At 41.8% G+C, this 27,294-nt stretch overlaps 1 protein-coding gene and 6 non-coding genes across 7 annotated transcripts; all 7 read right to left on the minus strand.

Moving 5' to 3' along the window:
- Window positions 1-746: 746 nt before the first annotated feature.
- Window positions 747-1,045, minus strand: LOC149981633 (signal recognition particle RNA). Its single transcript, XR_016482895.1, has one exon.
- Window positions 1,046-1,976: 931 nt separating this feature from the next.
- On the minus strand, window positions 1,977-2,275 carry LOC149981634 (signal recognition particle RNA). Its single transcript, XR_016482883.1, has one exon.
- A 931-nt stretch (window positions 2,276-3,206) lies between these two features.
- Window positions 3,207-3,505, minus strand: LOC149981635 (signal recognition particle RNA). The gene has a single exon (XR_016482843.1).
- A 1,508-nt stretch (window positions 3,506-5,013) lies between these two features.
- Window positions 5,014-5,311, minus strand: LOC149981636 (signal recognition particle RNA). The gene has a single exon (XR_016482842.1).
- Window positions 5,312-6,245: 934 nt separating this feature from the next.
- LOC149981637 (signal recognition particle RNA) lies at window positions 6,246-6,544 on the minus strand. The gene has a single exon (XR_016482921.1).
- A 932-nt stretch (window positions 6,545-7,476) lies between these two features.
- On the minus strand, window positions 7,477-7,767 carry LOC149981638 (signal recognition particle RNA). Its single transcript, XR_016482908.1, has one exon.
- A 13,040-nt stretch (window positions 7,768-20,807) lies between these two features.
- Window positions 20,808-25,733, minus strand: LOC110529848 (alpha-1,6-mannosyl-glycoprotein 2-beta-N-acetylglucosaminyltransferase). The gene is made up of 3 exons (XM_021612449.3): window positions 25,436-25,733; window positions 22,891-23,203; window positions 20,808-22,542 (listed from the first exon to the last, which is right to left on the minus strand). The coding sequence occupies exons 2-3, from the start codon at window positions 22,915-22,917 to the stop codon at window positions 21,163-21,165; spliced, it is 1,407 nt and encodes a 468-aa protein (XP_021468124.1). The 5' UTR covers window positions 22,918-23,203; window positions 25,436-25,733; the 3' UTR covers window positions 20,808-21,162.
- Window positions 25,734-27,294: the final 1,561 nt, after the last annotated feature.

Consider the following 27,294-nt stretch of genomic DNA (forward strand, 5'->3'; position numbering starts at 1 on the left):
TTGAAGATATTGGTACATATGCAGAAACACACAAGAAATGTGATGTCATGCAAAAACAGGTAAAATATATATAATCTGCCTAAATATATCATCAAAGGTGTATCATCAAAAGTTGTACACAACAAATAGGCAAAACACCAAATCAATAGATATGCATATCAAATGCCTTTAGTGATGGTGAATGTAATTTGCCTAGTTTGAGAGCTCTTTCCCAATGCAATTATGCAGTCTAAAATATGCACAGTGTGATTTCAATTGTTTTCTGATTATTGTCAAATATATGAATTATTATATTTTAAATTATGTAACAACATTCCAACATTGTATAACTTAATCTAGTACAAACATATGACATGATTCCACTTTTTGTATTCGTTTGCATCACCTTCAATAAGGGACTTAATTGAAGGTGAATCTCAAATTCCAATGATTTGGCTAATCATTATTGTGGCTCAGGTAAATGAACCTATCCGAACTGTCTGTCTGTCGATGGTGATGGGAGAGCTGGCCTCAGTTTCATGCTAGGCATCGCGGTAGCACTTACGACTCCCTCAACGGTCCGTGCTGCATTTTGTTGCCGGTATTCACACATTTCGTCAGTAGTAGTCAGTATAATTCTCGATTATCAGAAGGTATAACGGTAATTGTTTTTGGAAAGCTGCAAAACAGTGTCGACTTTTCATGGTCTGCTAAACATTTCGAAGTGACAATTTGTGTAGCAGATAAAAATAGGTTTTTAAAAAATGAAAAGATTAGGTCTCGATGTTTTGCCAAGGCTGCACTGCAGCATCTACTCACAGGTATTATCCCACCACTGGACAGCACGGGGGATTTGACCTGCTTCGTTTCCGACCTGGGCCGGTTCACCCCTCCTTAGACAACCTGGTGGTTCCAGGCTCCCCTAGGAACACCATATCGATACCGAACTTAGCGTGGACACCCGTTCGACATAGTTTGCTGCAGACCAGAGCTCCTCAGCTCACTTGATCCACCAACCTCAGCCTCCCAGTGACTTGGATTACAGACACATGCCACCGCACCCGGCGAGATTTTCAGCTGCAGGTAAAGGTGATAGAGGTAGGAGTCTGTGACATAATTACGAAGGATGGTTGTAGGCTAAAGGCCTTTGCATGGGAAAAATTAAGAAGTGCTGCTTCTATAAAGCTAGTGCATACACTGTCATTGGATGTCCAGTTGGTCCCTTGGTAGGTTTAGGTTGATTTGAAGATATTGGTACATATGCAGAAACACACAAGAAATGTGATGTCATGCAAAAACAGGTAAAATATATATAATCTGCCTAAATATATCATCAAAGGTGTATCATCAAAAGTTGTACACAACAAATAGGCAAAACACCAAATCAATAGATATGCATATCAAATGCCTTTAGTGATGGTGAATGTAATTTGCCTAGTTTGAGAGCTCTTTCCCAATGCAATTATGCAGTCTAAAATATGCACAGTGTGATTTCAATTGTTTTCTGATTATTGTCAAATATATGAATTATTATATTTTAAATTATGTAACAACATTCCAACCTTGTATAACTTAATCTAGTACAAACATATGACATGATTCCACTTTTTGTATTCGTTTGCATCACCTTCAATAAGGGACTTAATTGAAGGTGAATCTCAAATTCCAATGATTTGGCTAATCATTATTGTGGCTCATTTCACACAAGTAAATGAACCTATCCGAACTGTCTGTCTGTCGATGGTGATGGGAGAGCTGGCCTCAGTTTCATGCTAAGCATCGCGCTAGCACTTACTCCTCCCTCAACGGTCCGTGCTGCATTTTGTTGCCGGTATTCACACATTTCGTCAGTAGTAGTCAGTATAATTCTCGATTATCAGAAGGTATAACGGTAATTGTTTTTGGAAAGCTGCAAAACAGTGTCGACTTTTCATGGTCTGCTAAACATTTCGAAGTGACAATTTGTGTAGCAGATAAAAATAGGTTTTTAAAAAATGAAAAGATCAGGTCTCGATGTTTTGCCAAGGCTGCACTGCAGCATCTACTCACAGGTATTATCCCACCACTGGACAGCACGGGGGATTTGACCTGCTTCGTTTCCGACCTGGGCCGGTTCAACCCTCCTTAGACAACCTGGTGGTCCCAGGCTCCCCTAGGAACACCATATCGATACCGAACTTAGCGTGGACACCCGTTCGACATAGTGTGCTGCAGCCCAGAGCTCCTCAGCTCACTTGATCCACCAACCTCAGCCTCCCAGTGACTTGGATTACAGGCACATGCCACTGCACCCGGCGAGATATTCAGCTGCAGGTAAAGGTGATAGAGGTAGGAGTGTGTGACATAATTACGAAGGATGGTTGTAGGCTAAAGGCCTTTGCATGGGAAAAACTAAGAAGTGCTGCTTCTATAAAGCTAGTGCATACACTGTCATTGGATGTCCAGTTGGTCCCTTGGTAGGTTTAGGTTGATTTGAAGATATTGGTACATATGCAGAAACACACAAGAAATGTGATGTCATGCAAAAACAGGTAAAATATATATAATCTGCCTAAATATATCATCAAAGGTGTATCATCAAAAGTTGTACACAACAAATAGGCAAAACACCAAATCAATAGATATGCATATCAAATGCCTTTAGTGATGGTGAATGTAATTTGCCTAGTTTGAGAGCTCTTTCCCAATGCAATTATGCAGTCTAAAATATGCACAGTGTGATTTCAATTGTTTTCTGATTATTGTCAAATATATGAATTATTATATTTTAAATTATGTAACAACATTCCAACCTTGTATAACTTAATCTAGTACAAACATATGACATGATTCCACTTTTTGTATTCGTTTGCATCACCTTCAATAAGGGACTTAATTGAAGGTGAATCTCAAATTCCAATGATTTGGCTAATCATTATTGTGGCTCATTTCACACAAGTAAATGAACCTATCCGAACTGTCTGTCTGTCGATGGTGATGGGAGAGCTGGCCTCAGTTTCATGCTAAGCATCGCGCTAGCACTTACTCCTCCCTCAACGGTCCGTGCTGCATTTTGTTGCCGGTATTCACACATTTCGTCAGTAGTAGTCAGTATAATTCTCGATTATCAGAAGGTATAACGGTAATTGTTTTTGGAAAGCTGCAAAACAGTGTCGACTTTTCATGGTCTGATAAACATTTCGAAGTGACAATTCGTGTAGCAGATAAAAATAGGTTTTTAATAAATGAAAAGATTAGGTCTAGATGTTTTGCCAAGGCTGCACTGCAGCATCTACTCACAGGTATTATCCCACTACTGGACAGCACGGGGGATTTGACCTGCTTCGTTTCCGACCTGGGCCGGTTCACCCCTCCTTAGACAACCTGGTGGTCCCAGGCTCCCCCAGGAACACCATATCGATACCGAACTTAGCGTGGACACCCGTTCGACATAGCGTGCTGCAGCCCAGAGCTCCTCAGCTCACTTGATCCACCAACCTCAGCCTCCCAGTGACTTGGATTACAGGTACATGCCACTGCACCCGGCGAGATATTCAGCTGCAGGTAAAGGTGATAGAGGTAGGAGTGTGTGACATAATTACGAAGGATGGTTGTAGGCTAAAGGCCTTTGCATGGGAAAAACTAAGAAGTGCTGCTTCTATAAAGCTAGTGCGTACACTGTCATTGGATGTCCAGTTGGGCCCTTGGTAGGTTTAGGTTGATTTGAAGATATTGGTACATATGCAGAAACACACAAGAAATGTGATGTCATGCAAAAACAGGTAAAATATATATAATCTGCCTAAATATATCATCAAAGGTGTATCATCAAAAGTTGTACACAACAAATAGGCAAAACACCAAATCAATAGATATGCATATCAAATGCCTTTAGTGATGGAGAATGTAATTTGCCTAGTTTGAGAGCTCTTGCCCAAAGCAATTATGCAGTCTAAAATATCCACAGTGTGATTTCAATTGTTTTCTGATTATTGTCAAATATATTACTTATAGTATTTTAAATTATGTAACAACATTCCAACCTTGTATAACTCAATCTAGTATAAACATATGACATGATTGCACTTTTTGTATTCGTTTGCATCACCTTCAATAAGGGACTTAATTTGAAGGTGAATCTCAAATTCCAATGATTTGGCTAATCATTATTGTGGCTCATTTCACACAGGTAAATGAACTTATCCGAACTGTCTGTCTGTCGATGGTGATGGGAGAGCTGGCCTCAGTTTCATGCTAAGCATCGCGCTAGCACTTACTCCTCCCTCAACGGTCCGTGCTGCATTTTGTTACCGGTATCCACACATCTCGTCAGTAGTAGTCAGTATAATTCTCGATTATCAGAAGGTATAACGGTAATTGTTTTTGGAAAGCTGAAAAAAAGTGTAGACTTTTCATGGTCTGATAAACATTTCGAAGTGACAATTTGTGTAGCAGATAAAAATACGTGTTTTTTAAATGAAAATATTAGGTCTCAATGTTTTGCCAAGGCTGCACTGCAGCATCTACTCACAGGTACTATCCCACTACTGGACAGCACGGGGATTTGACCTGCTTCGTTTCCGACCTGGGCCGGTTCACCCCTGTAACAACATTCCAACCTTGTATAACTTAATCTAGTACAAACATATGACATGATTCCACTTTTTGTATTCGTTTGCATCACCTTCAATAAGGGACTTAATTTGAAGGTGAATCTCAACTTCCAATGATTTGGCTAATCATTATTGTGGCTCATTTCACACAGGTAAATGAACCTATCCGAACTGTCTGTCTGTCGATGGTGATGGGAGAGCTGGCCTCAGTTTCATGCTAAGCATCGCGCTAGCACTTACTCCTCCCTCAACGGTCCGTGCTGCATTTTGTTGCCGGTATTCACACATTTCGTCAGTAGTAGTCAGTATAATTCTCGATTATCAGAAGGTATAACGGTAATTGTTTTTGGAAAGCTGCAAAACAGTGTCGACTTTTCATGGTCTGATAAACATTTCGAAGTGACAATTCGTGTAGCAGATAAAAATAGGTTTTTAAAAAATGAAAAGATTAGGTCTCGATGTTTTGCCAAGGCTGCACTGCAGCATCTACTCACAGGTATTATCCCACTACTGGACAGCACGGGGATTTGACCTGCTTCGTTTCCGACCTGGGCCGGTTCACCCCTCCTTAGACAACCTGGTGGTCCCGGGCTCCCCCAGGAACACCATATCGATACCGAACTTAGCGTGGACACCCGTTCGACATAGAGTGCTGCAGCCCAGAGCTCCTCAGCTCACTTGATCCACCAACCTCTGCCTCCCAGTGACTTGGATTACAGGCACATGCCACCGCACCCGGCGAGATATTCAGCTGCAGGTAAAGGTGATAGAGGTAGGAGTCTGTGACGTAATTACGAAGGACGGTTGTAGGCTAAAGGCCTTTGCATGGGAAAAACTAAGAAGTGCTGCTTCTATAAAGCTAGTGCGTACACTGTCATTGGATGTCCAGTTGGGCCCTTGGCAAGTTTAGGTTGATTTGAAGATATTGGTACATATGCAGAAACACACATGAAATGTGATGTCATGCAAAAACAGGTAAAAATATATAATCTGCCTAAATATATCATCAAAGGTGTATCATCAAAAGTTGTACACAACAAATAGGCAAAACACCAAATCAATAGATATGCATATCAAATGCCTTTAGTGATGGAGAATGTAATTTGCATAGTTTGAGAGCTCTTGCCCAATGCAATTATGCAGTCTAAAATATCCACAGTGTGATTTCAATTGTTTTCTGATTATTGTCAAATATATTACTTATAGTATTTTAAATTATGTAACAATATTCCAACCTTGTATAACTCAATCTAGTACAAACATATGACATGATTCCACTTTTTATATTCGTTTGCATCACCTTCAATAAGGGACTTAATTTGAAGGTGAATCTCAAATTCCAATGATTTGGCTAATCATTATTGTGGCTCATTTCACACAGGTAAATGAACCTATCCGAACTGTCTGTCTGTCGATGGTGATGGGAGAGCTGGCCTCAGTTTCATGCTAAGCATCGCGCTAGCACTTACTCCTCCCTCAACGGTCCGTGCTGCATTTTGTTACTGGTATCCACACATCTCGTCAGTAGTAGTCAGTATAATTCTCGATTATCAGAAGGTATAACGGTAATTGTTTTTGGAAAGCTGCAAAAAAGTGTCCACTTTTCATGGTCTGATAAACATTTCGAAGTGACAATTTGTGTAGCAGATAAAAATACGTTTTTTTTTTTAAATGAAAAGATTAGGTCTCAATGTTTTGCCAAGGCTGCACTGCAGCATCTACTCACAGGTATTATCCCACTACTGGACAGCACGGGGGATTTGACCTGCTTCGTTTCCGACCTGGGCCGGTTCACCCCTCCTTAGACAACCTGGTGGTCCCGGGCTCCCCCAGGAACACCATATCGATACCGAACTTAGCGTGGACACCCGTTCGACATAGAGTGCTGCAGCCCAGAGCTCCTCAGCTCACTTGATCCACCAACCTCAGCCTCCCAGTGACTTGGATTACAGACACATGCCACCGCACCCGGCGAGATATTCAGCTGCAGGTAAAGGTGATAGAGGTAGGAGTCTGTGACGTAATTACGAAGGACGGTTGTAGGCTAAAGGCCTTTGCATGGGAAAAACTAAGAAGTGCTGCTTCTATAAAGCTAGTGCGTACACTGTCATTGGATGTCCAGTTGGGCCCTTGGCAAGTTTAGGTTGATTTGAAGATATTGGTACATATGCAGAAACACACATGAAATGTGATGTCATGCAAAAACAGGTAAAAATATATAATCTGCCTAAATATATCATCAAAGGTGTATCATCAGAAGTTGTACACAACAAATAGGCAAAACACCAAATCAATAGATATGCATATCAAATGCCTTTAGTGATGGAGAATGTAATTTGCATAGTTTGAGAGCTCTTGCCCAATGCAATTATGCAGTCTAAAATATCCACAGTGTGATTTCAATTGTTTTCTGATTATTGTCAAATATATTACTTATAGTATTTTAAATTATGTAACAACATTCCAACCTTGTATAACTCAATCTAGTACAAACATATGACATGATTCCACTTTTTATATTCGTTTGCATCACCTTCAATAAGGGACTTAATTTGAAGGTGAATCTCAAATTCCAATGATTTGGCTAATCATTATTGTGGCTCATTTCACACAGGTAAATGAACCTATCCGAACTGTCTGTCTGTCGATGGTGATGGGAGAGCTGGCCTCAGTTTCATGCTAAGCATCGCGCTAGCACTTACTCCTCCCTCAACGGTCCGTGCTGCATTTTGTTACTGGTATCCACACATCTCGTCAGTAGTAGTCAGTATAATTCTCGATTATCAGAAGGTATAACGGTAATTGTTTTTGGAAAGCTGCAAAAAAGTGTCCACTTTTCATGGTCTGATAAACATTTCGAAGTGACAATTTGTGTAGCAGATAAAAATACGTTTTTAAAAAAATGAAAAGATTAGGTCTTGATGTTTTGCCAAGGCTGCACCTACTCACAGGTATTATCCCACTACTGGACAGCACAGGGGATTAGACCTGCTTAGTTTCCGACCTGGGCCGGTTCACCCCTCCTTAGACAACCTGGTGGTCCCGGGCTCCCCCAGGAACACCATATCAATACCAAACTTAGCGTGGACACCCGTTCGACATAGTGTGCTGCAGCCTAGAGCTCCTCAGCTCACTTGATCCACCAACCTCTTCCTCCCAGTGACTTGAATTACAGGTACATGCCACCGCACCCGGCGAGATATTCAGCTGCAGGTAAAGGTGATAGAGGTAGGAGTCTGTGACGTAATTACAAAGGACGGTTGTAGGCTAAAGGCCTTTGCATGGTAAAAACTAAGAAGTGCTGCTTCTATAAAGCTAGTGCATACACTGTCATTGGATGTCCAGTTGGGCCCTTGGTAGGTTTAGGTTGATTTGAAGATATTGGTACATATGCAGAAACACACATGAAATGTGATGTCATGCAAAAACAGGTAAAAATATATAATCTGCCTAAATATATCATCAAAGGTGTATCATCAAAAGTTGTACACAACAAATAGGGAAAACACCAAATCAATAGATATGCATATCAAATGCCTTTAGTGATAGAGAATGTAATTTGCCTAGTTTGAGAGCTCTTGCCAAGAATGATCTTTGGTGTCTGGTAGTGCGGCTTGTTGCCTTGAACCCCTGAGAGCATACTGTTGCTGTGTACGTGTTAGATATTTGTGCAGAGCACTTGTGTGATCGTGCAGCGGCACAAATTGTAGGAAGTGCTAATGATGTGGCAGCAGCGTCTCTGAAAGCCGTCCAAGTCCCTGGAGAGACAAGAGACTTGATTCCACTCACTGATATGTTCTGTTGACATGTAGCCTATGTCACTTGACTTATTTCTGTCCTGTACACTAATTAAAGACAAGTCAAATGTACCCAGAATTAGAGGAAGGAAGGAAACCATGTCTGATTAACCAATCAAATTAATATGACCATAGTAGCCTTTCCTGCAGTCAAATGATGCAGTCATGGGTGGAATATTATTAATATTTGTCATTTCATAATTAATAAACATAACTTTAAAAAGACTGCAGAAAAACTGGTGTTTCTATTTCAAACGGTTGAGTCATATTTCAATATTCTGTGATGTATATAAAGTGTAATATTGGAATGCCAACTCATAATTGAATACATTTCAACTCTATATCTGACGTGGTACACGTGTCTTCTTTTTTTAAGCCCATAACCATGTGTGTGAGGTGTATACTTTGTTTTCAAAGTAGATGTGTTTAAGACTACCAAGAAACACTTTTGTGTGACCCTGATTTAGCTCACTGCAGTACAAGGTTGTTAAGGCAAAGTCACTACAAATGAACTGTATACTCTTAGCACAAGATGGAACAAATACATCAAGTCTAGTACATAGCTCACTGAGCTATTGTGAAATAATGGGCAGTGGTGTAAAGTACTGAAATAAAATATTTTATGTACTATTTAAGTCGTTTTTGGGGATATCTGTACTTTATTTACTATTTGTATTTTTTACAACTTTACTTTTACTTCACTTACATTCCTAAAGAAAATAATGAACTTTTTACTCGATACGTTTTCCCTGACACCAAAAAGTTCTCGGTACATTTTGAATGCTTAGCAGGACAGGAAAATGGTCCAAATGGGTGTCACTGAGTAGGCTGATACCCCATTTCATCGGTGCACAATCCATCGGTAAGGCTGAGTGCAATATGGATTTCCGATACGCACAATAGGCTGAATAGTGAGGTGATTTCCCACAGTCAAAGTCCTGCAATAAGTGCGAAGTCATTAATATTTCTGTAAACCTTTGAGAATTGTGTTCTGTGGGGGTCACAGAGTGTTTGGCAGCAGGTAGCCTAGTGGTAGAGTGTTGGACTAGTAACTGAATGGTTGCAAGATCACATACCCAAGCTGACAAAGTAAAACATCTGTTGTTCTGCCCCTCAACAAGGCAGTTAACCCACTGTTCCTCAGCTGTCAATGAAAATAAGAATTTGTTCTTAACTGACTTCCCTAGTTAAATAAATGTAATTCCTATACTGTCCTTTTGCTCGTTTGATGACTCTGCAGAGGTCATAGTGGGACTTCATGTACTTGTCGCTGTCCTCAGCCGTCTTCTCAGGGTTGTCTGTGTGGGAGTGACTAAGAACATCATTGGGGGGCCCCCTGGAGGTCAGGGCCCCTGGGCACATGCCCTGCGTGCCCGGTCAGTAATCTGGTGATGATTACAACAAGGTTTAGATAGTTGGTGTTACAGATACAGGTATCCTGTGTGTGTGTGTGTGTGTATGTATCCTGTGTTCTTTTCTCTCCTTCTCCCCTCACAGGTGAAAATCATCACTCCCCAATCAGTCACCAATCAATCATCAATCAGAAGACACACCTTCTCCTATTTCCTACCCAATCACAGTTCCTTTCCCTTGGTTTAAAAACCCTGTCAGCTGTTTGCTCTCGATTGCAATATCTCTGTAAATGCCATATGTCTGTAGATTTATATGTTTCACTCTCTCCTACTATGTCTCTATCTCGCTTTATGTATTGAGATCTCCTTGTTTGAGCACCTCCATATCACTTTGTCCCCACCTGTGAGTATTATTTTTGTTATGGTGGGGAACCAAGACAAGTCGCCCAATGGCATACACTACCCGTAGGTAAACATTGTTAACACTCGTTAGAACTGGGTGGACAACCCACTGTATTTTTGGTTAGTTAGTTGTTGTTGAAATAGGCTAGCCTAGCTTAGCGGTGTTTTTGAATACTTATTATTTCTTTCCTTGGGTCCAACTTTTTTCTTTGAGTTTAATGGAGTGCAATAATACAGCAATACATGGAGCCAAACAGTTTTATTTTTTTAATTGCATAAATTCTTATGATTTGTTCTTTTCAGAGAATCAAATGCCATCTGATGACATCACTGTGAGAAACAAAGACATGTTACACTTATCTTATTAGTTTTAAAAAATTGCTATATTTTTATTAATTGATTACTATTGTTACTCATGGTATGGTCTAATTCAAAAGGCACTCGCTCATCTGAGCTATTTTTGTTGCAGGTGCATGGTAGATGAGAAAAAAGATCAAACCCGCACACTGCTCTTGCTAGTATTTCTGCTCTTTATTAAGCTCTATGTATTGGCCTCAAGGCTATTGTCAGAGTTTTGAGGAACGCAAAACTTTTTTTAATCCCTTTTCGATCTTGTCTCATGGCTGCAACTCCCCAACGGGCTCGGGAAGTGAAGGTCAAGTCATTCACCCCCCCTGACCAAACCTAACCCAGACGACACTAGGTCAATTGTGAGCTGCGATGCAGTGCCTTAGACCGCTGCGCCACTCGGGAGGCCCCTGATACATGAAGCTTATTAAAGTGCAGTGATATTAGCAAAAGCAGTGTGCCGCTATCTTTTTTTCTCATGTATGCAATAAACCATTCCACTCCACCAACCAGAGTCAGTGCATCAATATTAAATGATTTAGTCATATGAAACATGCTTTGACCCAGTTGTGATCAACCAATGAGACTAATGTCCAATTAAATGACTTTTCAATAACAATTTTGACACTTAGAGTCAAAATGCTGACAGTATCATTTATGCCTCTGTTGACCACTCCAATATAAATCCCCTTCAGAGTGTTGATGTAAGTGAAGCTACTATACTGTACATATTAAGATATGACTCTCCCTCCTATGAGCTGTTTAAAGCCTTTACTTTATTGTGAGTGTGTGTATGTTTGTAGGCCTATGGTGAGGATGCAGTGACCTATGACTCGGTTATGCCCTCTTCTGACAGAGGGAGAGGCCATACAAGCCACTGTATTAAGTTCTGTTGGCCCTTTGAGAGGACATGCTGGGCTTTTCAATGGTACCACATGTGTGGGGGTGATCTTGAGAACTTTATCTTCCTGGTTCTAAACAATGACTGAAGTCAAAATTAGCACATTTTTGGGAAAGTGTATATAGTTATCAATCAGAATTTGTGTTTTATTCATTGTTTCTAGTAAGTGAATATCTCAGAGTGAGTTGTCATGACTGTATTTTTTTCACTCAATAAAATAACTAAATAGTAGCTTATCAAGAAATGTCCTCTGTAGTGGACACACTGATGCTGCATGTTTTTCAGTTACTATACCCATGAACTGTAATCTTATTTTTGAGGACAATGTTTCACTTACAATAAAATAACAATTGTTTCATTTTTTCTTATTAACAAGTTTTCTTTCACCCGAAACATTTATGGAAAAAAAAAACAATCCTAAACTTTTTTTTTTCTGGTCTAAGGAAAGCACTTTTCAGAAGTCGCTTTGAACACAAACAAATGTAGAGTTTTGGCAGTTCATTATTGATGATCTTCCACAGCTTCAGATGTCTTTAGACAGTTCAGAAATGCAATCAGTAAGAGCAGGAGCTTGAGTGGAGAGAGCATCGATGACACAGACAGGCAAGAAGAAACATTAGATCAGCTAGTAGACAGGCCAGCATCCCTTCATCAGGCACGCCGTCTCCTCCTCCTCCGTAGGTAAGCTTGATCATCCACTGTCAAAGTGTAGCACTCACCTGGGTGATGCTTCGGCGACTGTAAAAGCATCAGGACAACACTCATTCACCCGCTAATCTCAGTAGTCCTACCTAGATGCAAATATTGTGTGTGTGTACTGGCCAGCTACTCAATTTGGTTAATGGAGCAGATGTTTTCATGCTATTGAGTTTTATTTTATTTTATTGAGATAGGATAGTTTGCACGTCAGTAGGGCATGCTAAAATGAATAAGGTTGAACACTTGTGTTAGGCTTATTTTAGTATCACAACAGCTTCTCAGACATTTTTTTTTGCTTCGCTGATAAACTCATGGCAAATGTTTTCCTTTATTACTTATGTTTAATATTATATGGGCTAAAGTGACTTCATAAAATGGAAAAAAGTATTGTAGGCCTATTGGCGTTTCATTCAGTAATTCACTCCGTCAGTAGGAGGCAGATCATTCTCAAATGTGCTATACAGTACATTTGGAAAGTAAGAGCCCTTGACTTTTTCCACATTTTGTTACGTTACAGCCTTACTCTAAAATGGATTCAATTGTTTTTTTCCCCTCATGAATCTACGCACAATACCCCATATTTATTACAAATAAAAACTGAAATATCACATTTACATAAGTATTCAGACCATTTAATAAGTACTATGTTGAAGCACCTTTGGCAGCGATTACAGCCTCAACTCTTCTTGGGTATGATGCTATAGACTTGACACAGCTGTATTTGGGGAGTTTCTCCCATTCTTTTCTGCAGATCCACTCCTGCAATGTCTTGGCTGTGTTCTTAGGGTTGTTGTCCTGTTGGAAGGTGACCCTTCACCCCAGTCTGAGGTCCTGAGCACTCTGGAGCAGGGTTTCACCAAGAATCTCTCTGTACTTTGCTCCGTTCATCTTTCCCTCGACCCTGATTAGTCTCCCCAATCCCTGCCGCTGAAAAAAATCCCCACAGCATGATGCTGGCATTCTGGACAAAGAGTTCAATATTGGTTTCATCAGACCAGAGAATGTTGTTTCTCATGGTCTGAGATTCCTTCAGGTGCGTTTTGGAAAACTAAGCGAGCTGTCATGGGCTTTTTACTAAGGAGTGGCTTCCGCCCGATCACTCTACACTCAACCATAAAGTCCTGATTGGTGGAGTGCTGCAGAGATGTTTGTCCTTCTGGAAGGTTCTCCCATCTCTACAGAGGAACTCTGGAGGTTTGTCAGAGTGACTCGGGTTCTTGGTCACGTCCCTGACCAAGGCCCTTCTCCCCTGATTGCCGAGTTGGGCTGGGCGGCCAGCTCTAGGAAGAGTCTTGGTGGTTCCAAACTTCTTCCATTTAAGAATGATGGAGGCCACTGTGTTCTTGGGGAACTTCAATGCTGCAGACATTTTTTTGGTACGGTTCCCCAGATCTGTGCCTCGACATAATCCTGTCTCGGAGCTCAACGGACAATTCCTTTGAACTCATGGCTTGTATTTTGCACTGAAATGCACTGTCAACTGTGGGACCTTATATAGACAGGTGTGTGCCTTTCCAAATAATGTACAATCCATTGAATTTACCACAGGTGGACTCCAATCATGTTGTAGAAACATCTCAAGGATGATCAATGGAAACGAGTCTCATAGCAAAGGGTCTGAATACTTCAAAGTATTTTTTTATTGATATTCTATTTTTCACCCCTTTTTCTCATCAATTTCGTAGTAACAGTCTTGTCTCATCACTGCAACTCCCCTACAGTCGAGAGGAGAGGCGAAGGTTGAGAACCATGCGTCCCCCGAAACACGACCCTGCCAAGCCGCACTGTTTCTTGAAACACTGCTCGATTAATTAACCTGGAAGCCAGCCGCACCAATGTGTCGGCGGAAACACCGTCCAACTGACGACCTAAGTCAGCTTGCAGGCGCTCGGCCCACCACAAGGAGTCGCTAGAGCACAATGAAATAAGGAAATCTCGGCCGGCCAAACCCCTAACCCGGACAACGCTAGGTCAATTGTGCGCCGCCTCATGGGTACCCCGGTCACGGCCGGCTGTGACATAGCCTGGGATCGAACTTGAGGCTGTAGCGTTGCCTCAGTGCAGTATCATAACCGTCCGTGATTGCGCCGTCCTATGGGACTCCCACAATTGGCCCAGCATCGTCTGGGTTTGGCCAGTGTTGGCCATCATTGTAAATAAGAATTTGTTCTTAACGGACTTGCCTAGTTAAATTAAGGTTAAATAAAAAATATTAAAATGTTCAATAGACTACTGTGACACTCGGGGGGCCCTTCAATGTTTTATATGTAATACATTTGCTAAGATTTCTAAAAACCTGTTTTCACTTTGTCATTATGGGGTACTGTGTGTAGATTGATGAGGATTTATTTAATCAATTTTAGAATAAGGCTGTGGCGTAACAAAATGTGGAAAAGGACAAGGGGTCTGAATAATTTCTGAATGCACTGTAGGATACTGGTAGCCAAATTAAGCAGAATATATATTCTGAAATGAATTTTAAATTGAGTTTCAATGTCTTGCCCAGGCTGCACTGCAGCGTGTACTCACAGGCACTATACCAGTACTGGACGGCATGGGAGCATTAACCTGGTTCGTTTCCATCCTGGGCACCCCTCCCCAGGAACACCATATTGATACCCGTTCGACAGAGCTCCTCAGCTCACTTAATCCGCCAACCTCAGACTCCAAATGACTGATTAAACACGTGCCACAACACCAGGCAAGAAACCCAGCTGCAGGTAAAAGGGATAAAGATAGGAACCTGTGACGTCATTTAAAATGTGCAACCGTCTGGTCTTGTGCGTGTGTGTGTGTGTGTGTTAAATAAAACATGTCCAAAGTAGTACTGTAGATCGCAATACTGTCATTTTAACTTGGACAGAACTTGAACAATTTGAAATAACCTACTGAATTATAACCATTTATAGACGCTTTTCCAGTACACTACACATGTCATGCACAGATGTGCACAACTCTTTGCGAAAGCCATCACCATCTGCGCCCCTTCAACATAGCCTAGATTTGAATTTGTATTACTTTTAAACAAAATAACTTTTTGGGGTTCTCATACTCTTACAATTATGTTTTGATTCTTGCTTGAACAGTCGCTAAGATTATATTTGGTTGTGATCTTTGCAAAATAACTGTTTTGGATGCAGCCGTTGTTAGCTAGAATGCTAATGCTCATTGATATAGGCTGCAGCAAAAGTTAGCCAAAAAGTGATTTTACTGGTTGAAGTTGAAGTGTTTTTAAGTATAATGCAGTTGATTTGCGATGATGACACAAACATTATAATAAGCAGGACAATCATACTAGCCTCCAATTATAATCCAAAAGTAGTGTGAATTGTACACATAAGCAACATGTAATACATTTTTACTTTTAAACTCGGACAAAACAAACGGAGAAACAAAGATCTTCTGCTGGATCTGACAATTATTCTTGAAGTTTGTACAGTCGTCTCAAATAAAACTGTGAAGGACCTCGGCGTTACTCTGGACCCTGATCTCTCTTTTGAACATATCAAGGCTATTTCAAGGACAGCTTTTTTTTCTCCATCTACGTAACATTGCAAAAAATCCTAAACGTTCTGTCCAAAAATGATGCAGAAAAGTTCATCCATGCTTTTGTCACTTCTAGATTAGACTACTGCAATGCTCTACTTTCCGGCTACCTGGATAAAGCACTAAATAAACTTTAGTTAGTGCTAAATACGGCTGCTAGAATCTTGACTAGAACCAACAAATGTGATCATATTACTCCAGTGCTAGTCTCTATACACTGGCTTCCTGTTAAAGCTAGAGCTAATTTCAAGGTTTTACTGCTAACCTACAAAGCATTACATGGGCTTGTTCCTACCTATCTCTCCGATTTGGTCCTGCCGTACATACCTACACGTACGCTACGGTCACAAAACGCAGGACTCCTAATTGTCCCTAGAATTTTTAAGCAAACAGCTGGAGGCAGAGCTTTCTCCTATAGAGCTCCATTTTTATTGAATGGTCTGCCTATCCATGTGAGAGACGCAGACTCGGTCTCAACCTTTAAGTCTTAATTGAAGACTCATCTCTTCAGTAGGTCCTATGATTGAGTGCAGTCTGGCCCAGGGGTGTGAAGGTGAATGGAAAGGCACTGGAGCGATGAACAGCCCTTGCTGTCTCTGCCTGGCCGGTTCCCCTCCCTCCAGTGGGATTCTACCTTTAACCCTATTGTATAGTGGTGCTTTTCCAAGCCGTCACTTGAGTGGGTCGAGTCACTAACGTGATCTTCCAGTCCGGGTTGGCGCCACCCTCGGGTTCATGCCATGGGGGAGATCTTTGTGGGCTATACTCACCCTTGTCTCAGGGTAGTAAGTTGGTGGTTTGAAGATATCCCTCTAGTGGTGTGGGGGCTGTGCTTTGGCAGTGGGTGGGGTTACATCCTGCCTAGTTGGCCCTGTCCGAGGGTATCGTCAGACGGGGCCACAGTATCTCCCTACCCCTGCTGTCTCAGCCTCCAGTATTTATGCTGCAATAGTTTATGTGTCGGGGGGCTAGGGTCAGTCTATTACATCTGGAGTATTTCTCCTGCCTTATCCGGTGTCCTGTGTGAATTTAAGTATGGTCCCTCTAACTATCTCTTTCTACCTATCCTCCCCGAGGACCTGAGCCCTGTGACCATGCCTCGACTACCTGGCCTGATGACTCCTTGCTGTCCCCAGTCCACCTGGTTGTGCTGCTGCTCCAGTTTCAACTGTTCTGCCTGTGGCTATGGAACCCTGTGTTATGGAGAAGGATATTCAGGTATCGGAATCCAACTGACAGAAAGACTTTGGCAATGTACTGCTGCATTACTACCAACCCCAACCCCCCCTCTCTTAAGTGATGTAACTTCCTAAGTGTGTGCCTCTGCATTGACCTGATGTTGTGTTTACCTTGAAATGTGTGCAATGGCTATCAATCATTAATAAGCATACACTCTCACCAGAGCCCTGATGGCTTGGGCCTTAGGGCTGGAGATAGATACAAGACAGATCTACTCCTGCCTAAAATAGAAAGCACTAGACCAGACCTGCAGAATGGAGGTTTACATTTTCCTATGGTACTGCGGTTTAAACACACAGTAATGGTTTTACCTGCTATACGCTTTATTTAATGCATCAGGAGACATTATGCTATCTAATTAAGAACCCTTAGTTTGAGTGAGGAAATAAGGTACTCCTTGTTGAAGAGATCTCCTCATATTCTGAGCAGGTTTACCCTAAAGGTTTCCCTAGCCACAGATTTTGGATCATCTTACTCTATGCAAAACTGACGTTAGAATAGCTTCTTTGAGCAGCTTCATCCTACTCACTATTTATAGGTCACATGACCCCCATCAGCCCATGGCACTGTCACAAATGCTTTTACGCAAGGCCATACCAGACTAGAAACTCAATCAAAAGTTTTAAAAAATAAAGACTTTCAGGAAAAACTTTTTTTGCACGTGAGCACACACTACACATGGTGGGAAAAGTACCCAATTGTCATACTTGAGTAAAAATAAAGATACCTTAATAGAAAATGACTCAAGAAAAAGTGAGTCACCCAGTAAAATACTACTTGAGTAAAAGTACTTGGTTTTAAATATACTTAACTATCAAAAGTAAATGTAATTACTAAAAAATACTTAAGTATCAAAAGTAAAAATAGTATAAATAATTTCCAATGTAGGGATAGACAGGGGCACACTCCAACATCCAGACTTCATTTACAAACGAAGCATTTGTGTTTAGTAAGTCCGCCAGATCAGAAGCAGTGAAGATGACCTGGGATGTTATCTTGATAAGTGAGTGAATTGGACCATTTTCCTGACCTGCTAAGCATTCAAAATGTAACTAGTACTTTTGGGTGTCAGGGAAAATGTATGGAGTATTCAGTAAATGATTTTCTTTAGGAATGTAGTGATGTAAATGTCGTCAAAAATATAAATAGTAAAGTACAGATACCAGAAAAAAGACTTCGCATTCGGAAAGTATTCAAACTCCTTGACTTTTTTCACATTTTGGTACGTTACAGCCTCATTATAAAATGGATTAGATTAATGTTTTTCTGCATCAATCTACACACAATATCCCATAATGACAAAGCGAAAACAGGTTTAAATAAATAAGGTATTTGTTTAGAAAAAACTATTATTTACTTAAGTATTCAGACCCTTTGCTATGAGACTCGAAATTGAGCTCAGGAGCATCCTGTTTCCATTGATCATCTTCGAGATGTTTATGTGGTAAATACAATTGATTCAACATGATTTAGAAAGGCACACACCTGTCTATATAAGGTCCCACAGTTGACAGTGAATGTCAGAGCAAAAACCAAACCCCAAGGTCGAAGGAATTGTCCGTAGAGCCCAGAGACATGAGTGTCCAAGGCACAGATCTCGGAAAGGGTAAAAAGAGAACATCTGCAGCATTGAAGGTCCTCAAGATCACTGAGGCCTCCATCATTCTTAAATACAGGAAGTCTGGAACCAGCAAGACTCTTCCTAGAGCTGGCCACCCAGCCAAACTGAGCAATTAGGGGAGAAGAGCCTTGGTCAGGGAGGTGACCAAGAACCAGATGGTAACTCTGACAGAGCTACAGAGTTCCTCTGTGGAGATGGGAGAACCTTCCAGGACAACCATCTCTGCAGCACTCCACCAATCAGGACTTTATGGTAGAGTGGCCAGACGGAAGCCATTCCTCAGTAAAAGGCACATGACATCCTGCTTGGAGTTTTCCAAAAGGTACATAAAAGACTTCCTGGTCTGATGAAACAAAGATTGAACTCTTTGGCCTGAATGCCAAGCTTCACATCTGGAAGAAACCAGGCACCATCCCTACGGTGAAGCATGTTGGTGGCAGCATCATGCTGTGGGGATGTTTTTCAGTGGCAGGGATTGGGGGACTAGTCAGGATTGAGGGAAAGATGAACGGAGCAAAGTACAGAGAGATCCTTGATGAAAACCTGCTCCAGAGCGCTCAGGACCTCGGAGTGGGGCGAAGGTTCCCCTTCCAACAGGACGACGACCCGAAGCACACAGCCAAGATAATGCAGGTGTGGCTAAGGGACAAGTCTCTCAATGTCCTTGAGTGGCCCAGCTAGAGCCAAGACTTGAACCCGATTGAACATCTCTGGAGAGACCTGAAAATAGCTGTGCAGCGATGCTCCCCATCCAACCTGACAGAGCTTGAGAGAATCTTCAGAGAAGAATGGGAGAAACTCTAAAAATACAGCTGTGCCAAGCCTATAGCATCATACCCAAACATACTGTAATCGCTGCCAAAGGTGCTTCAACATAGTACTTACTAAATGGTCTAAATAGTTATGTAACTATGATATCAGTTTATATTTTCAATACATTTGCAAAAATGTCTAAAAACCTGTTGTTGCTTTGTCATTATGGGGTATTGTGTACAGATGAGGGGGGGGGGGGGAAACTATTTAATCCATTTTAAAATAAGGCTGTAACATAACATGTGGAATGTAACATTATGTCTGTAACATAAAATGTGGAAAAAGTAAGGGGTCTGAATACTTTCAGAATGCACTGTCCCCCATACTCAACTGGCGGACCTCAGACCGGATCCAGAACGGGGTCAGTAAGACCCCTGGATCCATATAAACACACATAAGACATGGAAGAATGCATAGAACTGCAGGAAATTAGCTTTAAAACAGCTAAACAAATTTCTTCCCAATGCAAAATGTGTAGAATTGCGGGAAATTAGCTTTAAAACGGCAACATTTTCTCTCTGATAACAAGATGGGTGTGAACAGTTTGGGGTTGCGAGGGGGGGCTTGGTTACTACGCCGATAAATGACATTATCCATCCGGACCATTGCCACCTAGGACATTTGTGTTACCAGACCTTCTCAAATTGTACTTGAGTATCCCTGGTCTGTCATGGAAAGAACTATGTTTTATATACTCAATGTATTTTCTTAGACTAGTAGATTTACACCTATGGAGATAAGGAACTGAGTTGGCCTGATATCTGCAGTTATCCTAGATAGATTTTGTATACACTGCTCAGTCGGGCAGGCCTGGATTTTAACCATTGCTTTAGGGGGTTGGGAAAGAAAATCAATGCAGCCTCAGAGAAGCCACCAAGTTAGCTTGGCCATGAGGAAACTGTCAATAAAGAGTTGCATCCTAAGAACCTCACATGTAAATGTACTCTGCTACTGCACCAGCAATTTATAATTAATTGCAATGCTGTGAATGTTGTCTGGGAGTCCATGAATTTAAATAATCACTTCTTGAAAAAAATATTGAGGTAAAATATATATTCTCCTCATGAGCATAATTAAGATTGAAGCAGAGAGCAAGGAAATGGTCATGGTCATCTAATGACCTTCCTTTGACTAAAGGTGCATCCTTGAGTGACATCAGGTTAAGTGGCAAATTGAGAGGTTTAGTACCTTGGCACTTAGATTTTTAAGCACTGCGATGTCATTGTTAACTTAATGGTGTGATATTAATCTGATCAACATTCCTATTGGCACCTCTCTTAATACTCTGGTAGGAAGGACATTCTGTTAAATCTATTGAGAAGAAGTTAAATGGAAGCTCATGTAAATGGGACAAGGTGTCTCTGAGGACCTGCTTTGATCTCAGCAAATCTATACCATATAAATAACTTTAAAATTAATTATGCATGCAGACTGGGATAGCAGTCCACTAATTCACTAGATTTGACTATCCCCGCTGGCTCTCATTTTGGTCACAATTTACTCCCTTTACACAGGTGCTCCACATATCCAGTTTAATTTTAGCTAAAAAAAAACAATGGCATTCTTGCTATTAAAAGCTATTATGAATGCAAATAATGAAACACTTGAACAATTATGTATGGGAAAAAAGGCACCACAGTCATTTTATCAGATTACATACTGTAGAACATTTCAGAGGGTATACTGTATACTCTAAATCAATGCCTTGGATAGAGAGAATTCCAAACCCAACATACTTTTTTATTTGGAACAGTCCGATAAAACAGGCAATATGAAGAAATAGTCCATAAAGATACTTTTTAAAAGGCTTTCTTTTTCTTAAAGTCAGGATGCAAAAAAAGAGAAGAATAACAATATAATAATGATAATAAGGTCACTGTAATCGAAGGTAGCTCTTGCAGAGTTCATGGTCCCTAATGTCCCCCCAGCCCCCGTTCTTCACATGGGGCGCCACCCCCCCTGCCCCGTTAGCTGGCAGTCTCTTAGTGATCAGCAAGTTCTTGGGGAACAGCTGATTGCTGCTACTCTGAAGAATGTTCTCTATCTTGGACTTTTGGCTGGACGGCATGCACACAGACTTCTTGTGGTGCATTCCGCAGTCCCCGGCGTGGAAGACACGGGGTGCCTCGCTCACCATGACCTTCCAGTAGGAGGGCAAACAGGTCACGGTCAGGTGCTGCAAGGACCAATCCCAGTTGTAGTCGTCGTAGGTGCAGAAGGAATCAGTGCATTGGAGGAGCTTCTGGTAGGTCTCCCTGCTCAGAGCCATGCCCATGTTGTGCTCGGTGGACTTCCAGGCTTTCACCTCCACCTTGTTGGATTTGCTAGCGTAGCTGATGTGGCCATAGCTCCCCAGAGACAGGATGTCACAGTCTGGGCAATTCTCCCTCTTCAGGATCGACATCAGCTTGAGGAGGTGGAGGAAGTCCGGGGAGAGGAAGTGGTCCTCCTCTATAAGTAGCACCAAGCCCCGGTGGTCCTTCAGCGCCCGGACCCTGTCCCACACAAAGTGCAGCTTCCACCACCAGTGGTGCTTGGTCTGGGAGAACTTGGCCTCGCGGTAGTGGCCGAATGAGTCAGGGTACTCTGCGTTGATGCAACCCAGCTTTAAGGCGTCCATTCTGGGAATGTCTCTGGGACAGTCCCTGGGGTCGTGGCCCGGGAACTCCTGGGGGTACAGCTGGATGCTGAAGGGGAAGAAGATCTGGAGGACCTGGCAGAAGTCAACAGAGGCCACCACTTGGTTGAGCTCGGGGGACCAGAAGTCATGGCTGAAGATGAGCAGGATGCTCTCCACGCCCCGGGCCTTCCTCAGACTCTCCACCAGCAGCCTCAGGTAGTCAGGTCTGTTGTGTACCTGTACCACCACCACCAGATCATCCTTCTTCCTCACTGCTCTGAACCTCTCCTCGTGCCTCACCGTTTGGTCAAAGTTGAGCTGGAACACGATGGCACGGTAGACGAGGGTAGTGTTGTCCACATCCGGTTTGACCGTTTTCTCCTTCTCCAGTTGTTTTTCAGAGTGATTCTCCAGCTGCGTATCGTTGGCAGGTGCTACAGGTGCGATTGGTGGTACGATGGGTATCCGACTGACTGCAGGTGTGGCCTGTGGCTGTGGATGCACCTGACTACTGCTGCTTCTCCTCGCCCCATCAGCCTCTTTGGGGACCACCACTCCACTGCTCTTCTTCTGCTTCCCACTGGTCCAGAAGGCTAAGCCACACACCACCACCACCAGCGTCAGTATCACCACCTGGACATAAGATACAAATCAAATCATGTCCCATGCCCGGTTTTGGACTCTATCCTTCCCTCTTTTGGCGTTATTTTACTATTGTTGCCAATTGCATTGTTGTTTCTATTTTCTTTTTTGAAGATCAACTTAATCTATGTAACAGAGTTCATATGAGCGTACATGAGTTAATATCTTATTCAATTGATCCAGTAGGTCCTGTTTCTTCAGCTGAACTAAATACGTCACAATAAGATTGTCTATGACTCTTTTTTTCAAATAATGTGTTTTGTTTGTGCCATTTTAAACATGCCCAGTACAGAAACATGCAGCACATACACATGACTTGGGACTCGTTGTGTATTGTACCTTCCTCTTGTAGATTCGGAATCTCATGATAGGCTGTCACCCCTTGGGCAGGGCGAGGAGTTGATTGTTGAGAAACACAGGTTTGCAATTTCAAATGGTACTGCTGTGTTTGGCGGCCAGGCAGGGAGGCAGGCAGGCTTGGAAAACAACGGCTTCAAATTGTGTTCGTTGCTAACGCCTGTTGCTGGTTGCTAGAGCTAACTTTTGGAATTTAAACATGGGTTTTTGTCAAATATCAGTGATGCCAGGGGAGAGTTCCATAAGGCATGTTGGTCGCTAAGAGGCTGCAGGGTAAGGGTGTGCATGGAACCCACTGGAAGACAAAGAGAAAATAATTAAAGTAATTGTAGTATTTCTTATTGTGTGTACTAAACCAGCTTCCTTTACTAAATGCAACCCACATACATCATGTCAATAATAAAACACAGCTGTTTTATTGGAGTACATAGATCTTTTCAGGTGAACAAAACCATTTGTTTTATGACAAAGGATTAGACAACCATCTGCAAAACGCATCACAGACAACACACTGACAAAAAATATTCCACAAAAGCATTCAGAAAGTATTCAGACCCGTTGACCTTTTCCATATTTTGTTAAGTTACAGCCTTATTCCAAAATTAATTTTAAAAATCTCATTATTCTACACAATGACAAAAAAAAAAAAAAAGATCACATTTACATAAGTATTCAGACCCTTTAATCAGTACTTTTTTGAAGAACCTTTGGCAGCGATTACAGCCTCGTGTCTTCTTGGGTATGACGCTACAAGCTTGGCACACCTGTATTTGGGGAGTTTCTCCCATTCTTCTCTGCAGATCCTCTCATGCTCTGGCAGGTTGGATAGGGAGCGTTGCTGCACAGCAATTTTCAGGTCTCTCCAGAGATGTTCAATCAGGTTCTGGTCCAGGCTCTGGCTGGGCCACTCAAGGACATTTAGAGACCTATCCCAAAGCCACTCCTGTGTTGTCTTGGGTGTGTGCTTAAGGTTGTTGTCCTGTTGGAAGGTAAAACCTTCACACCCAGTCTGTGGTCCCGAGCGCTCTGGAGCAGGTATTCATCAAGGATCTCTCTGTTCTTTGCTCCATTTATCTTTCCCTCATACTGACTAGTCTCCCAGACCCTGCCACTGAAAAACATCCCCACAGCATGATGCTGCCACCATTATACTTCACCGTGAGGATGGCGCCTGGTTTCCTCCAGACGTGACACTTGGCATTCAGAGAATATTTTTTCTCATGGTCGGATAGTCCTTTAGGTGCCTTTTGGTTAACTCCAAGCGAGCGGTTATGTACAGCCTCCTTTTACTGAGGAGTGGCTTCCGTCTGGCCACTCTACCATTAAGGCCTGATTGGCCAGAGAGCTGCAGAGATGGTTGTCTTTGTGGAAGGTTCTCCCATCTCCACAGAGCAATATTAGAGTGACCATCGGGTTCTTGGTTACCTCCCTGACCAAGGCCCTTAAGGTGTTTTGGTTTTTTATACATTTGCAAAAATGTCAAAAAAACTGTTATCCCTTTGTCATTATGGGGTATTGTGTGCAGATTGAGGAAAAACATTCTAAAATTGATTCAAATAAGGCTGTAATGTCACAAAATTTGGAAAAAGTCCAGGGTCTGAATACTCCCGGATGCACTGTATATCTCTATCTGTAGGATAAATGATTGTCGTTTAGGGATAATACTTTATCTTCAAAAAGTATCTGCCAGTCATCATGATTTAGCTATAATCTTAATTTAGACATAGGAGCCTTCCCCTATCATCCCGAGCTCCACTTCAACATTCTATGATTAGTTCTCTATTCTCATTTTCTCAGCATCGTTTCTTTCTGGGTTGCCCTCGCTGATTTGTACTGCCCAGAGGCACTGTCACAATCAATACACAAATCAAGAGCGTTTGCACTGGATCACAGACTACCTTGCCTAAAACAGATCAACGACATTCGTTTTTTTACGGTGTACATTACACGCTTGTCAGGCTGACGTTCACTAGTAAGTCAGCATGACAGGCGTGTAATGTACACCGTTAAAAAAAAAACATATCATTTCTCAGTCATCAAACAGTCAACAAGCTGTAGAGCTAAGCTAACCACCACCTATCGTTTCAAAACTAGAACCGTATGTTGGTAAATGTTAATGAAAAAAAAAAAAAATCTGTCGTTTAACACCTCCTTCCCATGGCATCCGTTGCGGGATATATGGGTTACCTAACCAAATCTAGTTCATGCAAATTATGCTATCTTCCTTCGTCTTGGTAGCCAAGAACTGGCGCGCAGGGACATTTACGTCAAACCACCAACCCCATTTCGCTCGAAACTTATGCGGTCTGCATCATACACAACTACCAGAAAGCTATATTTGGTAGCTTAAACATTGTTTACCAAGTGTTACGGTAGCTAGGTGGCAATATAAATGAGGCTCGTAAAAGCTTACTGGTGCGAGCGTATCATATTTACAAACAAGCACTCCAGTTGCGTCTCAATTCATGACCAAAACAGACTGTCGCAACAAGCTTCAATCGTAGAAAAACTGCGTTTTTATATTTACCTAAAATGGTAGTCGTATTATGCAGCGTTCTCAGACGGAATTAACAGTGCGATGACATGAGATATTCATTCTCCTCCATCACTTCTCTCCTCCTGCTCCCAATTTCTGATCAAAATTACCACATTAACCGGCTAGCTAGCTAACGCTGGCACAAAATACCAAACCACTGCCTACCTCTGGCTCCCACAATGCATTACTCCGGAGGTGGGGCTCACGAGACATAAAAATGATATTATTGGCTGTGCTACAATGTTGCATCGAATTGACAGCATCGGGTGGAACTGAACCATTGAACTGTAAGATGATTAACAATGTAACGACATGGAGATCTCTGTAAATACAATATTGCATGTATGTAGTTGGTATGGTATTTCTTAAGAATTTGTCATTTGTTTGAACAATAGATAAAAAGTCATATTTAAATCAAATCGTAATTGGTCGCATGCGCCAAATACAACAGGTGTATCGTGAAGGTTTACCGTGAAGCGCTTGTTAACAAGTCCTTAACCAACAATGCAGTTCAAGAAAGAGCTAATTAATATTTACCAAATAAACTAAAGTAAAAAATAACAAAAAGTAACAGATTAAAATGACTAACTAGGGATACCGGTACCGAGTCAATGTGCGAGGGTACAGGTTAGTCGAGGTAATTTGTACATGTAGGTAGGAGTAAAGTAGCTATGCATAGATAATAAACAGCGAGTAGCAGCAGTGTAAAAACAAATGGAGAGGGGGCAATGTAAATAGGCCCGGTGGCCGTTTGATTAATTGTTCAGCAGTCTTATGGCTTGGAAGTAGAAGCTGCTAATGAGCATTTTGGTCCTAGACTTGGCGCTCCGGTACCGCTTGCCATGCGGTAGCAGAGAGAACAGTCTATGAGTTGGGTGACTGAAGTCTTTGAAAATTTGTTGGGCTTGCCTCTGACACCGCCGAGTATTAACAGTTGAAGCCGGAAGTTTACATACACCTTAGGCAAATACATTTAAAATCAGTTTTTCACAATTCCAGACATTTAATCCTAGTAAAAATGTCCTGTCTTAGGTCAGTTAGGATCACCGCTTTATTTTAAGAATGTGAAATGTCAGAATAGTAGAGAGAATTATTTATTTCAGCTTTTATTTCTTTCATCACATGCCCATTGGGTCAGAAGTTTACATACACTCAATTAGTATTTGGTTCCATTGCCTTTAAATTGTTTAACTTGGGTCAAACATTTCAGGTAGCCTTCCACAAGCTTCCCACAAAGAGTTGGGTGAATTTTGGCCCATTCCTCCTGACAGAGCTGGTGTAACTGAGTCAGGTTTGTAGGCCTCCTTGCTCGCACATACGTTTTCAGTTCCTCCCACAAATATTCTATAGGATTGAGGTCAGGGCTTTGTGATGGCCACTCCAATACCTTGACTTTGCTGTCCTTAAAAGCCCCTTTGCCACAACTTTGGAAGTATGCTCGGGGTCATTGTCCATTTGGAAGACCCATTTACGACCAAGCTTTAACTTACTGACTGATGTCTTGAGATGTTGCTTCAATATATTCACATCATTTTCATCCTTCATGATGCCATCTATTTTGTGAAGTGCACCAGTCCCTCCTGCAGCAAAGCACCCCCACAACATGATGCTGCCATCTCCGTGCTTCACGGTTAGGATGGTGTTCTTCGGGCTTGCAAGCCTCCCCCTTTTTCTTCCAAACATAATGATGGTCATTATGGCCAAACAGTTCTATTTTTTGATTCATCAGACCAGAGGACATTTCTCCCAAAAGTCTGATCTTTGTCCCCATGTGCAGTTGCAAACCGTAGTCTGTTTTTTTTATAGCTGTTTTGGAGCAGTGGCTTCTTCCTTGCTGAGTGGCCTTTCAG

Source organism: Oncorhynchus mykiss, chromosome 8 (genome assembly GCF_057628025.1).
Source record: "Oncorhynchus mykiss isolate SJ-2025 chromosome 8, ASM5762802v1, whole genome shotgun sequence".
Lineage (NCBI taxonomy): Eukaryota > Metazoa > Chordata > Actinopteri > Salmoniformes > Salmonidae > Oncorhynchus > Oncorhynchus mykiss.

Bases quoted from the DNA above. Each gene is read 5' to 3' on its own strand.
- LOC110529848 (XM_021612449.3), bottom strand. From the start codon at position 22,917: ATGAGATTCCGAATCTACAAGAGGAAG. The intron at 22,543-22,890 runs GTACAATACACA...TCTTATGTCCAG, and splicing joins TCCGAATCTACAAGAGGAAG to GTGGTGATACTGACGCTGGT.